This window comes from Triticum aestivum, chromosome 5B (assembly GCF_018294505.1).
Source record: "Triticum aestivum cultivar Chinese Spring chromosome 5B, IWGSC CS RefSeq v2.1, whole genome shotgun sequence".
In the NCBI taxonomy this organism is placed as follows: Eukaryota; Viridiplantae; Streptophyta; class Magnoliopsida; order Poales; family Poaceae; genus Triticum; species Triticum aestivum.
Genome location: NC_057807.1, coordinates 291,412,290 through 291,428,904, shown reverse-complemented (window position 1 = coordinate 291,428,904; position 16,615 = coordinate 291,412,290). Strand labels below are relative to the sequence as shown.

The 16,615-nt window shown below is 45.9% G+C and overlaps 1 protein-coding gene across 2 annotated transcripts; it reads right to left on the bottom strand.

Annotated features, from left to right (window-relative positions):
- Positions 1–5,087: 5,087 nt before the first annotated feature.
- LOC123111458 (zinc finger protein CONSTANS-LIKE 12) lies at positions 5,088–11,552 on the bottom strand. Of its 2 annotated transcripts, XM_044532262.1 has the most exons (5): positions 11,329–11,552; positions 10,442–11,047; positions 7,295–10,225; positions 5,699–7,186; positions 5,088–5,621 (listed from the first exon to the last, which is right to left on the bottom strand). In XM_044532262.1, exons 4-5 carry the CDS (start codon positions 6,008–6,010, stop codon positions 5,346–5,348), a joined length of 588 nt encoding a protein of 195 aa, XP_044388197.1. In that variant the 5' UTR covers positions 6,011–7,186; positions 7,295–10,225; positions 10,442–11,047; positions 11,329–11,552; the 3' UTR covers positions 5,088–5,345. The 2 variants fall into 2 exon arrangements, with proteins under 2 accessions (XP_044388197.1, XP_044388196.1); XM_044532261.1 differs by having other exon boundaries at positions 7,295–11,047.
- Positions 11,553–16,615: the final 5,063 nt, after the last annotated feature.

Below are 16,615 nucleotides of genomic sequence, written 5' to 3'. Positions count from 1 at the left end.
GATACTTGGGGGCTAATGAACCTTCAGTTTTCAAAAGTTACTAGATTGCAAAGTCCCAAGCTCAATACAGGTATTCAACTTGGCACTTGGGGGCTAATGGCTATTTGCTCAAATTATGTTCTAAGGGTAGTTTTCTGTTGGAGCCCCGGTCTAATTCTGCTAAGTTAAACCGGCCCTTGGGGGCTATATTAATGGATTTCAAAAGTGTTGAGGATCATATTCAAGTCCCGGTTTGACGAAGGCTACAAACCGACCCTTGGGGGCTAGGAGGATTGATGCAAAGGCAGTCAGTAAAGAAGTAAGTTACCTCAAATTTATCCCTCATCATTTTTACCAGACCAGCTTCACAGTCACGGCTAGTATAAAGCCGGTTTAGATAGCCGGAATGAAGATCTTGGGCACTCAGAGCAGCATATGTCTCCAGTTCAACATCCCATTTTTCTTTATTCAGAGCGGAAAAATCCTCTTTTATGGTATGCTTGGTTAAGGTGACAGGATTCCCGGGTTCAAAGCGGCCTACACCGGTAATCACAACATCATCATCTTTGGACTCGCCGGTTTGTGTTAGTGTGATCGGTTTGTCAGCAGGACTGTGGGATTTCTCAATCCGGACGGAGCTGACAGGCGGGTCAGCAGAGACTGAAGTATTAATAGGCCTCTCTTCGGGAATAGCATCGTCTTGTAAAGGAGGATCATTGGGAATATCCTCAGGAGCAAATGCTTCAAGATCTGGCGTTTTGTCATGTTCTGGGGCTACATCTTCTTCAGCCGCTTTATCCAGGCGGGCTTTCTTGCTCGGTTTAGGTTTGGCCCTGAAAGAAAATCAAAGAGTCAAGGAAAAGCATAAGCCATTACATAGTGTACTGGAAGCATATGTTCAGCTTAGCTTACCCAAGAACCGTTTTTAACGGTGGCAGCTGAGTGGCCGACGATTCACCAGAAGATGAATGAGAAGTAACCTGATAATCGGAGTCGGATGGGTTAAGAGGTTGACGGAAGAAACCCGCTTTAGGATGTAAATCAACAAAAAGGTCAGAGACCTCGGAGCGGCGTTTTCGAACCGGACTGTTTGGTAAACCGGTGGAGGTAACTACCTGGCCACTATGCCGGGTTGTGCGGCGAGCTTCATGTTGCTGAGTCTTCATAAGAAATTTAGGATCCAAATAAGCAAGAGGATGAGAAAATTTAACTTTCCGGTTTGCCTGTCGAAATTTTGGCAAAGGCAAGATTTCTGAATCGGAAGAGAGAATAGTTACCTCAACGAATTCCGCATTGCTGGCTTCAGCGTCGTCCTGACAAGCATCATCATCAATAAGGCGTGTAAAAAATAAGCCAAGCGAGTCAAGTTCTACCTCAAGGTCCGGGTTACCCACATCGTCATCAATAGCTGGATCAGATGAAGCGGTGGTTTTTCTCTTGTGAGCTGGCTTCTTGATAACCTTGGTCTTGGGCCGGATTGGCCGCCCTGCTTTCTCCGTTTTGTCTTGAGAAAGCTTCTTGCTCCAAAACGGATTATCGCCCTGGATCAGCAGTAATTAAATGTCAAACAGATAAAGCAGTAACCGGTTCAACAATAGAGCAATTAAAATCTTACCGCTGGCGGTTTGTTGGTGGTGCAGTAAGGAGGCAGACCGGTTTGAGCACAGAGGTGCTCCGGTTCATTCAGCATCTTTTTTACAGATTCTGTGACTTCATCATCGGGGAGTTGGATTTTAGTGTGTCGGAGTGGGTCATCGACACTATCAGTATACTTGCACATCAAACTGGAGCGCCGGCTCAGAGGCAGTATGCTCCATGATATCCAACAGCGTGCAAGATCTATTCCCGTTAAGCCGTTGGCCATAAAAGCTCGGAGCTTGGACAGTTGCGGAGCGTATTTAATTCTTTCCTTGGCGCTTAGTCTTTGTGGAAAAGGGTGCGTGTTGCTGAGCCGTTCCGGACGGAAGCCAGGCAAGGGATTTTCATTGTCAGGGGAGGTATCCTTGCAATAAAACCAAGTTGCATTCCACTCCTTGGGGTGAGTATGGAGTTTGACGTGGGGATAAGTGATCTCCTTCCTCTTCTGAATGGCCATACCGCCCAATTCAGTGTTGGGGCCATCGGTGAATTCAGTGCGACGGTTTAAATGGAAGAGGTCTCTAAACAACTCAACTGAAGGCTCCTCTTGAAAGTATACCTCAGAGAGCACTTGAAAGTGGCATAGATTGGTAACAGAGTTGGGGCCAATATCCTGTGGACGGACCTGAAAATTGGCTACACATCCCGGTAAAATTTAGAGCCGGGCGGTTTGAAGCCCCGGGCCAAGTGATCTGCGAAGACCACAACCTCTCCTTCCTGGGGGGTGGGAGGACATTCATTTCCAGGAACCCTCCAGTGGATCGTATCTTTACTGTCTAAAGCGCCGATCAAGACTAGATCGTCCAACTGTGATTCCGTGACGCGAGAAGGAACCCAATTGCACTCATACACTTGTTTGGCCATGGCGAGATCTACAAGAAATAGGTGATCCGGTTCAAGAACACGCTGGGTAGAAGAAGGTGTTGATCTAAACTACGATAAACCGGAGGCAGTACCTATAAACCGGTCTTCCACAATGCGGCATCATGTGGATTCTGGCGGTTCAACCAGGGGACTAATGGTATATACCGGTTTAGTAACTTTTTTCTATGATAAGTTAAACCGCCTGACCTAAGCATCGGAAGAAATTGAAGCTATGGATAACTAGGTATGCAGAAACAAGTTTCACATGATCTTATCACAGCCGCGGATCTACCGCGAGCTCACAAAAACAGAAAATATTCCGAAGAGTAAGGCAGAAACAGAAGTGAACCATTGAGCGGGTATGTGCGAGAGATATATGGACTTAGATGAGAAACTACAGGTGGATGCTTAAAGACTACTACTAAACGCAGCAGGGATTCACAGATTCATTCAAGGTCAGAAAACAGGTATGAGCATGCGACGAACACAGCATGAACATGGAACCCTAAGAACAGATCTAGGTCAAGAAGAGGAGAAAGCTTACCGGGAACGGAGAAGATGCGGAAAGATGCCGCAATGCTCTGGTACGTTCAGGTTGATGCAGCGGCCCAAGACGAGGCAGAGGTCGACGGCGGTGGCGGAGCTCCAAGGCTGGCGACGCGAGGAAGACGAAGAAGAAGGGATGAAGGGAAAGGGAAAGAAATGACCCTTCGGTCTTATTTATAAGGCAACAGAGCTAGGTCAAGCGCGCGGATCCAGGAGCTATTGTTAAAAGAGGGCGTTATAAATGATAAAATTTCATGATGACGTCATGCCGGCTTACAGCAACCAGAAATGATGACGACACGGCGGTTTACCAATTACCCGAAGATGTCCAAGACACCAGATTTTGTGAGGGATTGACATGAACCAGTTCAAATCAATCTGGGGCCTAATGTTGGGGATATTACCACTAGGCGTGAACCGGCCTGCTTGGGTCGGGATAACTTCATTAGTGGTATGAACAGATGAAGGCCCAAGGCCTGTAGCCGGTTTAGAACCTGTAGCCGTAAACCGGCCTGATGTGTAACTTGTATTGTAATTTAGGAACAGAGAGATACCAACCGGGATACGAGTATGGACCGGTTGGGACTCTATGGACCGACGGGCGTCACCCGTGTATATAAGGGGACGACCCGGCGGCGGTTCAGAGGGAGAACGACAACTCGAGTCTAGGCGAAGCTTGTTTGCTCCCTAACCATCGAAACCACATCAATTCCATCGCAACTAGACGTAGGCTTTTACCTTCATTGAAGGGGCCGAACTAGTATAAAACCCTTGTGTCTTTGTGTCCGCTTTAACCCCTTCAAGTAAACTCGTAGCGATGGCTCCACGACTAAGTCCTTTCGCTAGGACATCTGCCGTGACAAATCCACGACAACCGGGACAGCAGAGACTCGACGTGGTAATAGCGGCGAGGCATGCTTATGCATTGGGCATGGAGACGGGCCAGGGCTCTGGTGGTCATACATGTGGTGAGACAACTACGAATTTGACTTGGGATGACTACAAGAAATGGTGAAATTCCTTCAAGTTTCAGACAGACGGTCAAGAAAAGAGCGGTGATGTTGAGTTCAGTGGAACTTAATTTCGCTTGAGCTTTGACTATGGTCAAGAAAATAAGGGACTACAAGTTGCAGGTGGACTCATATGGAGTCTTTGGAGTAACAACGGTGCTCATGGGAAAATGTCAAGTCCAATGTACATGAAAGTTTGACACATAGACGAATTCAAGATGGTGAAGAATATTCGCCAAGGTGGAGTTTGTTAGAGTTGTTTCAAATATTGTGTACAAGGTAGGTTACAATTGGACTCTGAGTAGTATTGTGTTTAGATAGGATATGGAGTCGTGTCCTAGTAAGACACTTGTATCCTAGGCCTCTCATATATAGCGGGGGTAGACGCACGATGTAACCTATGCCAACATAATGGCCCAGGAACGCAGGGGAAGCCGGCGGCATGTGCCGACGTCCAGGGCGACCGGGTGCGGTATTGTAGCGGTGTCATGGGGAGGAGCGCCCATAGTTAGGCTCCGGGGATGTAGCCATATCGGTGAACCTCGTTAACAAATCTCGGTGCCGTGCTTGTGTGATTGCTTGGTCCTCGGTAGATCAACGGTATGCCTCGAATTTATTCTAACATAGGGAGAGAGAGAGAGACTTCATGTGCTGCTGCTGTGTAGTGTTCTATGCTATCCTCTGTGTTCTACATGGGGCAACTTTGTACAGGGGTGATTCATAAAATGGCATTGATATTTGGAGCAATTTTGCTTGTTTTGCTTTGTACTCATGCCGCTATGCTTTGTGTGTTGCTGCCTGTTGTACAGAGAGAAGAGATTAATTGGTAGCTACTCCCTCCTTCCCATAATAGCATGAGACGAAGGGAGTAGAATTTAATTGTTGTTTGTGCAGTTTTCAAGGACTAAAATTGATGGGCATGAGGTGTTTTTTTTTACCGTTGCAGCGCATAAGCATATTTCATATGTTATTCTAATGTAACCAGTCTGCTATTCCCTTCCTACCCGCAAAAAAAAGTCTACTACTCCCATCAGCGCGCAATGGTCAAAGTTTAAAGAACAAAAAAGAACACCGTAAAAAATTACTAGTAGGAGTACGTACGTACTACATTTAGTTGCAGAGGATGCATGAAGCACTCCAACTAATCAAAAGAAGAAGAATCATAAGAAGAAGAAAAGGTGTCCGGTCCGCCTCTAAACATTACGAACTATGGCGTCGTAGTTTTAGTTGATGCAACAGGATATGGGACGCAAAACAAGTGCAACGAACACCGTTGGAGGTGATCCGATCCGCCTCTAGCGAGCTTAGCTAGTAGAGGTTGATGGAGGAGACGGCGATGTAAAGCTCATCGTCCTCCATGGCCAGCGCGCCTTGCATTGCCGGCCACCACTCCGGCATGTTGCTGCTGCTGCTGCTGGCAGCGGCGTCCACGGCACCCACGACAACGTTGGCTTCGCTCATCATCGAGGACACCTCCGCCGCCGTGAACTCCGGCTGATCTGCGACTGCATCATCGTCGACGTTGCGGGCGAAGCGGCCCTTCACCCTCGGCCGGCTGTCCGCGAGCGTCTTCCGGCAAGCGTACTGAAGAAGATGCATGGTCAAAACACGTGAAGATGCAAAATCGAGCAAGTATGGTGCGAGCGAGGAAGGAGACGTACTGTGATCTTCTTTTGGAAGTTGCGCTGGTTGCGCTTGCTCCTGTACTTCTCGATGCGCTCCCGCCGCTCGTCCGTGCTGTACCTCCCAGCCGCTGCTGCTGCCGGCGGCGGCGCCCCGAGGTCTCCCGTGCTCAGCACATGGCGGAACGGCGGCGCCTGACCCTGCTGCTGCTGGGAGTAGTTGTAGTAGCAGTGCTGCTCTGCTTGCAACAGATCACCGTAGCTCGACGCCGACGGTTGGGAGGGGAGGAAGCCATTGCTTCCCTGACAAGTATAGGAAGAAGAAGAAAAAGAGGAGTGATGATGATACATCACCTAGTGCGCACGCGTGTGTATGTGTGTGCGTAGGAGCGAGTGATGAATGATTGACGTGTGTGTCAGCGGCCATGTATTTATACGCGCCGGCCAAGCAAGTCAACTCTCGCCTCAAATCGGATTCACGATGACACGAGACATCAACTCGAGATTTCCCATGACGGCAGGGAAGCCGTCCATGGTAAAAGCTAGCATTACATTGCTGATGGCACTAACAAGGTCATCTGAGCCACATGCTCAATCAAACAGTAGCCAGAGAAACTGCAGAATGCCAACCCAAAGTCCATTCTACATGACTCCAACCATAAAGGGAAGTCATAGCACAAATCTATCTCGCTGGTGCCATCTTCCTAGCTAGTACTTGCAGACGCACTGTTAAAACTCTACCATCATTCGCAGCACGACCAAACCTCGCAAATGAGTGTCATCCACCATTGCCACAAACTACAACAGAAAAACAAGCTGGCAAGCATATATGATTTCTCCGTGTTATGAACAGGGCACGGAGGATGAGAATCTCAATCGATCATGAATGCACAGCACAAATGGAAAATATTTATGTAGTGATAATAGTAAAATAAGCTGGCAACCACAGCTGCATAGGAATGGGTGTTAAGACAATTCAAGGAGACATGAGCAAGTTGGGAAATCTCCCACTTTTCCACCGGAATCCTTAAACCATGCCCCAGCACTCCAGGAGATGTGCCTTTTCTCAGCACCTCTACAGGCACTATGCTCAACTTGCAACTGACTACACATCAACAACAGGTCCTACCACTTTGTTCCATGAAGCAGGGTCAGGAGTATCGGTAAGTATGTATTTTGGCTGATTCCAAGCTAATCATTTCTTAGTTGCGACAATGGGGAGCATGAACACAAGGGCAAAGAGATGAAACTAATCATCACATTTAAATTAAAAAGGGGAAAACAAAGATGCACAGGAACTTCCCACGAATGGTGATTAGAAGCTAAAAATGCAAGTCCGAAAGACAGCACCTGATGTGACTTCGTCCACTACTATGATTACCTTCAAAAGTGACGTCTCATAAGATTTCGGTTGGGAAGAATGATATCACCTTTGAACATTGCAGCCTATTAGATAGAGCCCCACAAGAATCTGTGTTGGTTCAAGCCTCTATTGGACACAAAATATGCTGCTATGGACCCAGGACCCTGTTTTCAGTTGGCAAAATTTGTCGTAAGGTCACTCGAACGTCCTCAACCAATCATACGGCTCCATTTCTCCTAAAGAAAGAGGTTCTAATGAAAATGAATTTTTACCGTACGTAGCCCACTCAGGAATTGTGTATCATGTTGACATAGCCTGACAACGCGAGCTTGCCAACCTTCAAGTGGGCTTAGCCAACCGACAAGATAAAGTCAAAGGGCACCAGGCCATAGCATTGCATATAGATTCATCTGCCTTCGACGTACGCAGCAAAATGTTACGATTGTGTGCTCCCAACAGTTGCCATGATTTCCTTGCAACCTGCAAAGATTTCAACAAGAGTAGCATCACAACCACAATCATTGACATCTCAGTGCATCGAGAGAAACATCAAGAGGATCACAGGCGGGGCAAGCCTTCACCGAGGCAGTGATGCAGTGCCTGTCAATGGACAAGATAATGAGAATAAGTGGGACGATTAGGATAATGCACAGTGCACATAGATTTTACTTTTCATCAAGTAGGTCGCCTACAAAAAAATAGTCACACCACTACAGCATGAGTGGAGATGCAATAATTGTTTAGTTGATGTGCATAATGAATTTACAGAAATGTACAGCAGATTAGATAGATATGGAATTATACCAAGAATTACTACCTCCGTTCCGAATTATAAGATGTTTTGGATATTTCAATATGGACTACATACGGACTGAAATGAGTGAACAAACACACTTAAAACGCGTCTATATACATTCGATTCAGAAAAAAGTTAGAACGTCTTATAATTTGGAACAGAGGAAGTAGCATTTAAGTGTAAAAAAGGTTTGCAATATGTGTAAATTCGATCCTATGGGACATCTAAGGTACATGATTATTCATCTGTACATGAAGTCAGGTACATTCATCAAGTCACTTCAAATGTCATTAGATTTGCCAGAATGAGACCACATTGATGAAGACTGATAAGACTTCTCTATCTAGTGGCGTGCATGATTTGGAGAAATGATTCTGGTCCTGCCCCCACACCTTCCTTGGGTGCATCTGTGGGCGTGAGGCCTTTTATTGTTGTCATGGTATCTGCAACCTTTTCCACATCAATTCCACTGGAATTACTACTCTAAATTCACACGTCTTTTTCCTTTTGTACTTTGATTTTGAAAAAACATGCTATTCAGTGTTGTCCACAAAATTACAACTATAAATACAGAGTAGAAAGGAGAGAAAAATATGAGATCATTACACATCCGAGTGAATCTATTTCCAAAAAGGCATTTAAGAAGATCGAAGCTGGTTGATCTTAGTATCTTAAATTCATCATCATACTTTGAGCAGCATGGAAGCACGTCTATCTGATATTTTGGACGTCATGCACTCAAGGCTATATATTCGCATCTGAGCCATTTGGACACTATATTTTTTCCATGTGTGATAGCAACATGAAAAAGAGTTGATATACCCTCCAGAAAAATTAAGAAAATTTTCTTAGTTTGCAAAAATCATAATCTGACTATAGGACAATAACCCAAAAGCCTATCGCCACACATCTTCCCTAGAAGTTGCCAACATAGGTTTTACTGCTCTGGTATCCTTATTAGGAGGAAAGCAAGACAACAAAGCCCAGATTCTGGAAATTAGCATATTGGAAGCCATTGGTGATTTACATGCAGGTACATCTATTTCTGTTTCAAAAAGGAAGAACCTGCTCCAATTGAGGCATAATGTGGAATGTTTTGAAGGAAAGGGCTTTTATTTATGCATACACCGAAGTTACTTTGCCGACAATAGGCCATTGCACATGTAGAGCATCATGTCATACAGTTCTATTTAGCAATAGTATCTCTATCAATATAATATACACGAAATCAAGTGACAGCTCTCATCTCATGAGGTTGACAGCACTGGTATATATCATCCTGAAATAACACCTGATACAGGACTCATCATAAACACAGGTTAGCATTATTCGGCACACTTCAAATCGAAAGATACGATAGAAAGATTTGATGAGACCCTTACTTTGCACCTTTCTTCTTGTAAGGCAAAGATTCAAAAAGCACAAAAAAGGAAGATAAGCTGGACTATGCAGAGTTTTTGTCTTTGCTTTTCTGCAAAACCAACAAGACATCAGACTTTGGAAGGTAGGCATAAAATATCATTTTCTGTTGTTATATTTATAATAAACCAAATTTCCATATTTTAAAAGTGTTCCCATTTTTCAGAAAATTACTTATCATAATCTTAATCCAAAGGCATAAAGGAGCATAATGTGTCCCTTCAATTGTCATTTTCTTCTAGAAAGAAGATAATACGGTACATATTGTATCATCTGGGTAATACTTTTTTGACATCGGCACAAGCATGAAAAGGAATTGATGGACCACTATATCGAGCTCAAGGGGTTCTGAAACAGAAAGTACAAATAAAAAAAGAATCGCAGAAAATAGTAATCTGCAAATGTAGTCATGTCGCAAATTCATAACTCGCCTGAGATATCTCAACCTTGCCACCAGCGCAAGAATAACTTCGAGCCGACATTATAATCTGTGCAACATTTTCATGCATAATGTGTTCTGTTTTTGTTTACTAACTTGTTGCAGTACAACGCCCTTTCGTAAATCACTACTCAACAGAAGTGTGAGATTTAATGGTGTGTCATCATCTCTGTAACCTACAGGCACCCATTATGTAGTATCTCGGCAAGATAAAGAATAACATTTTTGGTAAAAAGAAGCATCGTTACCTCAGAGTTTGGGTCTAACATTATCCCTCATAATCTGTGCAATATCGTGTTCTGTTTTGTGTTCGCTAACTTGTTGCTGCAGCAGTGCAGCATCCTTATAAATCACTACTCAACAGACAACAGGTGTGAGATTTAAATATTTAATGGGGTGTCATCATCTCTACAGAGCACTCCAACGATTCTGTAGTACCTCGGCAAGCCTCTGCACCAACTGGACTGTATCAGGCTTGTCTACACCCTTATCCTCGAGGCAAGGATCAGAAACAGAAGGAATTTCATGATCCAGCGACACCTGATCCGCCTTCACAAGAGGTGGAGCCAATGTCATATTTAGTACCCCCGCAAAAAAAATGTCATATTTAGTATAAGACTTAGCATTATCTAGGATGTCAGTAATCTTGATAGGATACTTGTCCTCAGTAGTCAGGACTAGTGTAAGAAATCTCCATACTCTGGGGATGGGAGGACGAGAAGAACATGCTAACTTAAGACCAGAAGATAAATGAGCATGATTCACCTCTCTTAACTTGTACAGACCCTTCTTTAGTTTCAGCTGGGATTTCTTTATCATCGGTGGACTGCTTTGTCTGACCAGCCGAGAGAGGCACAACAGAACCACAAGCCTTTTCATTTAACACTTTCGTGAGACTAAATATGGCTATGGGTAAGCCTGCTAGTTCATTTTTTGGAAGCAGGTCCTGGATTTGTCTCCAAAAGTTCCAGATCTGCTTCAAGATCCAGTCACCAGATCTACACCTTGTTTCATTCAGTTATAGACTTGGTAATAGTCTGTTGGTTCCAATTTGAACAAATGTTTCTTTCTCAGAGCCTTGGAAATCAGTGATCTGAGCAGATGGCACAATAGTGATCATGGATTCATCGTGGAAGCTGCGAGAAGAACAATGATATTCCTAGAACATCTGGTTGAATATGATGCTGGGACCTCTCCGGATAATAACTGTCATGCAGTTTACAGACATGGCAGCTTTGGCTCCCTCTTTAGAAAGGCGAAGCAAATATACACATAAATGGATGGCATCATATGGGACCCTCCAGTTTCATTACCATTGCCAGCAGCACTTGCAATGGTCAGATTATTTTCTTCAGCACAATCCACCAATAGCTAAAATCAGAATAGAACTATATTAGCAAATAGACTAGTGAATACCAGTTCGACACAAGGGGGTTGAAGTCTGAAACTGTATGTTATGGTATCAAATGTCTCTGCGAATCAGTGGCGTTGTGGACACTCGGGGTCAGAGCAATTTGGTAGATAGATTAAACAGAACACAAGTGACAGGCTTATGTTTATTAGACACAAGAACAAGACTGCAATAGTGCATTCTGTAACTGGGTCATTTTGAATTGCATTGACTCGGGAGTGCTTAATAAGATACTTATTACCTGTATGCAATGTTGAGCAAGTTTGTGAGAGAAGTCGATAAACATGATATCAAGGTTTGTGGCGACATGGCAGAGGTGGTCGAGTGCAACCTTGATGAGAGGCACGCGGCGACGATGTGGTGGGTATGGCGGAGGGGGCGGCGCGAACGCGGCGGCGGCGGCGGCGGCTGTGGGGTCCTGGTAAAGGGTGATGCTACTGGCGGAAGGGTTCTGAGACGGGGGGTCCATTGCGGCGGTGGCGGATGAGGCGGGCGGGAGGGGAGGAGACAGGAGAGGGCCCGCAGAAAGACAGGGAATTCTTTCGTTTTTGAGAAGGGAAATTTTGTTTTTGCCACTCTAGTTTTTATCAATTTTGCTTGTGTCATTGTAAGATTTGACATCTTACTTTTATCACTCTTGGCTTTTGATAATACATCACAAATGTCATTCCATGGCAAAAACCATAATTTTTCATTTCAATTTTGCCACTCTTAGCTTTTAAGAGCATCTCCACCCGCGCCCCCAACACGGCCTCCCCAAGCGATTTTTTCGCGTCGGCGCCGAAAAACGGCCCAGTCGCGCCCTCAGGAGCCCGTTTTTCGCCGGCTTGGGCCGAAATCAGTGCCGGCGGACCCAGGCCGAACCCGACGCGCTGGGGGGCGCCCGGGGGCGCCGGGGCGAATGTTTTGGCGCGAAAAAGCCGCGGGCCCGCCGAGTCAGCGAGACGGCCGTTGCGTCGCCCTCATCGCCTCGGCTCCCGCGGGAATCAATGCCAAGGCTGCCGCGCTGCCGCGCCGGCCAGCCTCCATTGATGCCTCACGGGCGGCACAGTGAAGACGCCGCCGACGCGCGTCCCGCCCGCTCCCGCCACGCGTCCTCCCGCATGTCGCCGCCCCGCTTCGGCTATAAAAGGCGCCCACTGCCCGCCGGTGAGCGCCACCAGCCTTCCCCTCTCCCTCTCGCAAAAGCCTTCTCCCCGCCGGCGAGCTCCCCCCCTTCCCACTCCCCTTCTCTCGCGGCTGGAGTACTCGACGCAGTCCTCCTTCTCTCGCCGCTGCGGCAATTCCTGGATGTCGCGGCGAATGGAGCCGGGGTCATCCTCGTCGTCGGGATCCGGCTTGCCGGCCCTCCGCCCCGCCAAGCCCGAGCCCGAGGGACACTGCTCGAGCGTCGCGCTCGTAGCGGTGCCCTCATCATCAATGAGCCCTCACCACCTGCGACGGCACCGGCGAGGCCCTCCCTACACCTGGTCTGGCCGAAGCCCGAGCCGGGCTTGCTCCCCGTGAAGCCGGAGCACGTCGACATGGTGGCCCCCGACGACGAGTCCGCCCTCAAATGGGCGAAGGCGGACTACGTCCGCGAGCAGGTGGGCCGCCAGCACCGGCGTACCTGGAGACCCAGGCTCGTCGCCGCGCCGAGGAGGGCGGCGTTATCGTCATCGACAACGACGACGAGGGCGAGGCCGGGCCGTCAAGCGCCCCACCACGTGTCGGCGACCCCGACCAGGGCTGCAGCAGGGACGCCACAGGCGAGGCGCGCAACGACGGCGGCGACTACACTCGCTTCTACATGCTTCTCGGCATGTAGACGACGGCAGCGGCTAGGCTTTTGAGTTTGTTTTTTAGTTAGGCGTAGTTCTTGCATGTTTTTACGTTTTTATACAAATTTCGACGAAGTATGGCCGAGTTCCTGCAAAAGTCGCTGAGTTTGCAAAAGAAAAAAACGAACTTCGCCGAACCCGCGGCGACCGTGGGCCTGTGACTGGGAGCGAACCGAACCCCAGGAGCCAATCTAGCGTCGGTTCGCCCCCAAGTCGCTCTTTTTCCGCGCCCTGGGGGGCCGAACGGCTGGAGTGCTCTAAAAATGTATCACAATTGCCACTCTAAATTTTTGCTTTTGCTAGGGAATGGCAAAAGTGATATATTGTCAAAAGCTAAGAGTGCCAAAAATAAAATATTAAATTCTAAAGTGGCATAAGCAAAGTAGGCAAAAACTAGAGTGGCAAAAACATAATTTTCCCTTTTGGTAACTAATAAGACGAGTTAAAATAAAGTAGCGGATGCGCTATCCCGCCGCCGGCCCGTGTATTTGCGGGCAGGATAGCTTTCTACGAGCCAGTATGGGTACGGCAAATTTGCATCGGTTCGTAAAAATTATACGGGCGGCCTGTAAGCCGCTCCTTCGGCCGCTGTATGTACGGGGAGGGGGCGTTTTAGGGTTCCCATCTCGGATCCATTATGCCGCCTTTGACGCAATCCTCTTCCCCTCTGTGGCAATCCTCTTTCCCTCCAGTGAGCTCATTCAGATGTTTCCTCCTTCGAGCGTAGATCATGTCGGAAGAAGGTTGCAGGCAGGGGGCACTGCAGTGCGGAGCCGGCATGATGCGGAGGCCGGCGGCTCCAGCCGTCCGTCATGAAGGCGCGGCGCTCAGCCAAGGTTTTAAATAGCGGCCGCTACACCCGCTATTGCGGTAGCGCACACCTAGTGCTATCTTTTGTTGCGTTGCATTGTGATATAGTAGCCTTGTCAGGATTCATCCGCTGTTATGGATGTTAGAGTGATATTGTGTGCTATATAATGCTATTGTGAGGCGGTCATGGCGCTCTGGCCATAAAATATATATAGCCATAAAATATATGGTATTCAGACCACCAGGCACCAACGCTTGCATATGTGTGAGTCATGCATACTGTTGAAGCTCCTATACGCAGCCTCTTTCTCCTTGGTTCTGCTGCTAGCCTGAATTACTGTATTTCCTCTATTAAAAAATATAAGTGTTTAGATCAGTGATCTAAACACTCTTATATTTCTTTAAAAAGGGAGTACACGCTGAAAACTAACTGAAACCTTGAATATCCAATTTTGAATCAGGGCTCATCTGCACGGGTGAATATTAAATTCAAGACAAATACTAGAAAAAAATCAAAAATATTTGGGGTTTTTATTTGCATGGAAGATGTTTGAGTGTGTGAGATGTGTGCAAAATTTTGTAGCATTTTGAGATCTGAGTAGCTCTCATCACAAAAGACAAAATCAGGTCCAAACAATGAACAAACAGTAAACTTTTCACGGGCCTCAAGTTTGTCTTTTTTTGCTGAGAGCTACTTAGACATCTAAATGCTCTGAAATTTGGCAACAACATCACGCACTCATTCATCATTCTCCACAAAAAAGTTTAGAACTTTTTGAATTTATTTCGTATTTTTAACTATTTGGTTGTTCACTTTGGGGCTCAGCCTTGGAGCCAAAACGTCTCGTCCTAAAACTGTTGCTACACGTGAAGTCTTATCTCCACAAGTTAATTAGTTTGCCTTCTTTGATTCATAGGAATTTTACAGGAATTCTAAAGGATAGAAGCTTTGTAGAAAAAATTTCTTTGGAGCCTTTTGGTTTATAGGAATGGATTCATATTCCTATGTAGAATAGGAATCGATCCTTCAAATTTCAAAGGAAAAAAACATTAGCCTAGACTCAGTGGAAAAAATTCTTATCCTATGCACCAAATGACATCACTTTCCATATATAGAAATTGAGATGAATGTCATCTCACTTCCTATGATTTTCTTATTCCTATATTATTATTCCTATCATATGAACCAAAGGAGGTCTAAACATGGTGCCACCGCTTGGAGTTCTTTAAATAAAACACATAGGAACAAGGTCTCATCACACGTGCCCTCTCCAAGCATCCAAAGTAAGAGACACATCAAGATCCGCAACCAATAAAGGAAAAGATAAATAGCAGAGGTCTTCCCAAGTTTCTAAGAGAGATGAAGCCTTGAGAGATAGTCCTCTCTAAACCCTAGGAGCGATGGGGGTCTTGATGATCTGATGAGCGACCTTTATGCATTCAATCCACCATCGCTTAAATTGAATAATTCAGAATTTTCGGGAGAATAACTCTGATATCGCCACTAATAACTAATGAGTGCAAGTTATTGTGAAATCCATTGTTTATTGTGTTTATGTAGTAAATGGGCTCAAATATGGATGAATATCATCACACAGACACAGGAGGAAGCAAGAAGTGTGGAGAAAGAGAGGAGAGGCGTGACAATGCATCAAAGCGCAAGACGACACAAGGTACAAGTGTGCCCGCTCGTACCCGCACTCGTACTACCTGTCGCGGGCTCCAATACATCTACCTGATCAACATCTATAAAGGGGTCGACACCAGAATCACATAGAGAGAGCACCATTCATGAAACAGACAACCAAAACCCATCTTCCAACCTACCCACCATTTCCGATCTCATCTCCGTAGCCACCACCACCTTCATCACCGCAACCATTCTCTCCAAGTTAATCATACTTGTAATTGGTGTATCGCATCCAGGAAGTATTGTAACACATATTATCAATCAATCATTTGTCTTTGTGTCATCTTCAATGAGTTTGTCTTGTGATCCGAATGCCATATGTGAGTAATTCGGTAAGGCAATGGGTTGAGGCAAGGTTTTGCAACCCTATGTATTTGTGCACGGGATTGCTGGTATGACTTTGTGTATTTTTGACGTTATTTATATGTGTTTGATTGCAAAGGAGATGTCTCTTGTCTTCTTCTCGTTCTAAGGGCCCGTGGGTACTCAGGATCGCGTAGATCGATCCAGGAGAAGTAAGGAGCGACGAGGCCATGGAATGCTATCCCGAAGAGTAATGGGAGAGGGTTAGTATGGTACGGAAAACAATTCCTTGGGGATAAATGAGGTGTAGTCATTAAATGGCAACAGATCTTATCTGAATATTTATTATTAATAACCGTGGTAACGTCGTGTGACAGTAAGGGTCATCGGTTAGACATCTGACTCTTGATGTAGGTCGAACACCAGTCAAGATGTACCATGGGCACATCCCCCACTTCATAGCGTAGCAAGCACATCATATCGGTTGTCTTCCAGAGCTATGTTTATTACCAAGGTAAGATCCCAAGCACAAATATAAGGCTGAGAGTAAGACCTAATACCCATTCTTATTTTCATATAAGTGTTTGCACCCAAAAGGGCTGTTAAAGGTCCGGTTTAAAACTGGAATTTTTAATTCGATAACAATAACTTGTTTCATCCTCTGTCGTAATGCACATCCTCTCGTGGTTCGATAACCCAGAGTCACTCCTTGGGGAAACAGTACATGAACCTTCCATAATCAAATAGAGAATCGTTCTCCTCGTGAGGTCATGAACCTCCAGGAGACGATAAGACAAACATAACTCTCTCAAGGTCTAAGTAATTGTTTTGCCGACCCTAAAACTAAAACTAATGAAGGGGGACAATTTTTTTTAAGAAACGGGGGACACATATATAGTCTAGGT

Bases quoted from the DNA above. Each gene is read 5' to 3' on its own strand.
- LOC123111458 (XM_044532261.1), bottom strand. From the start codon at position 6,010: ATGTATCATCATCACTCCTCTTTTTCTTCTTCTTCCTATACTTGTCAG. The intron at 5,622-5,698 runs GTACGTCTCCTT...CATCTTCTTCAG, and splicing joins ACTTCCAAAAGAAGATCACA to TACGCTTGCCGGAAGACGCT.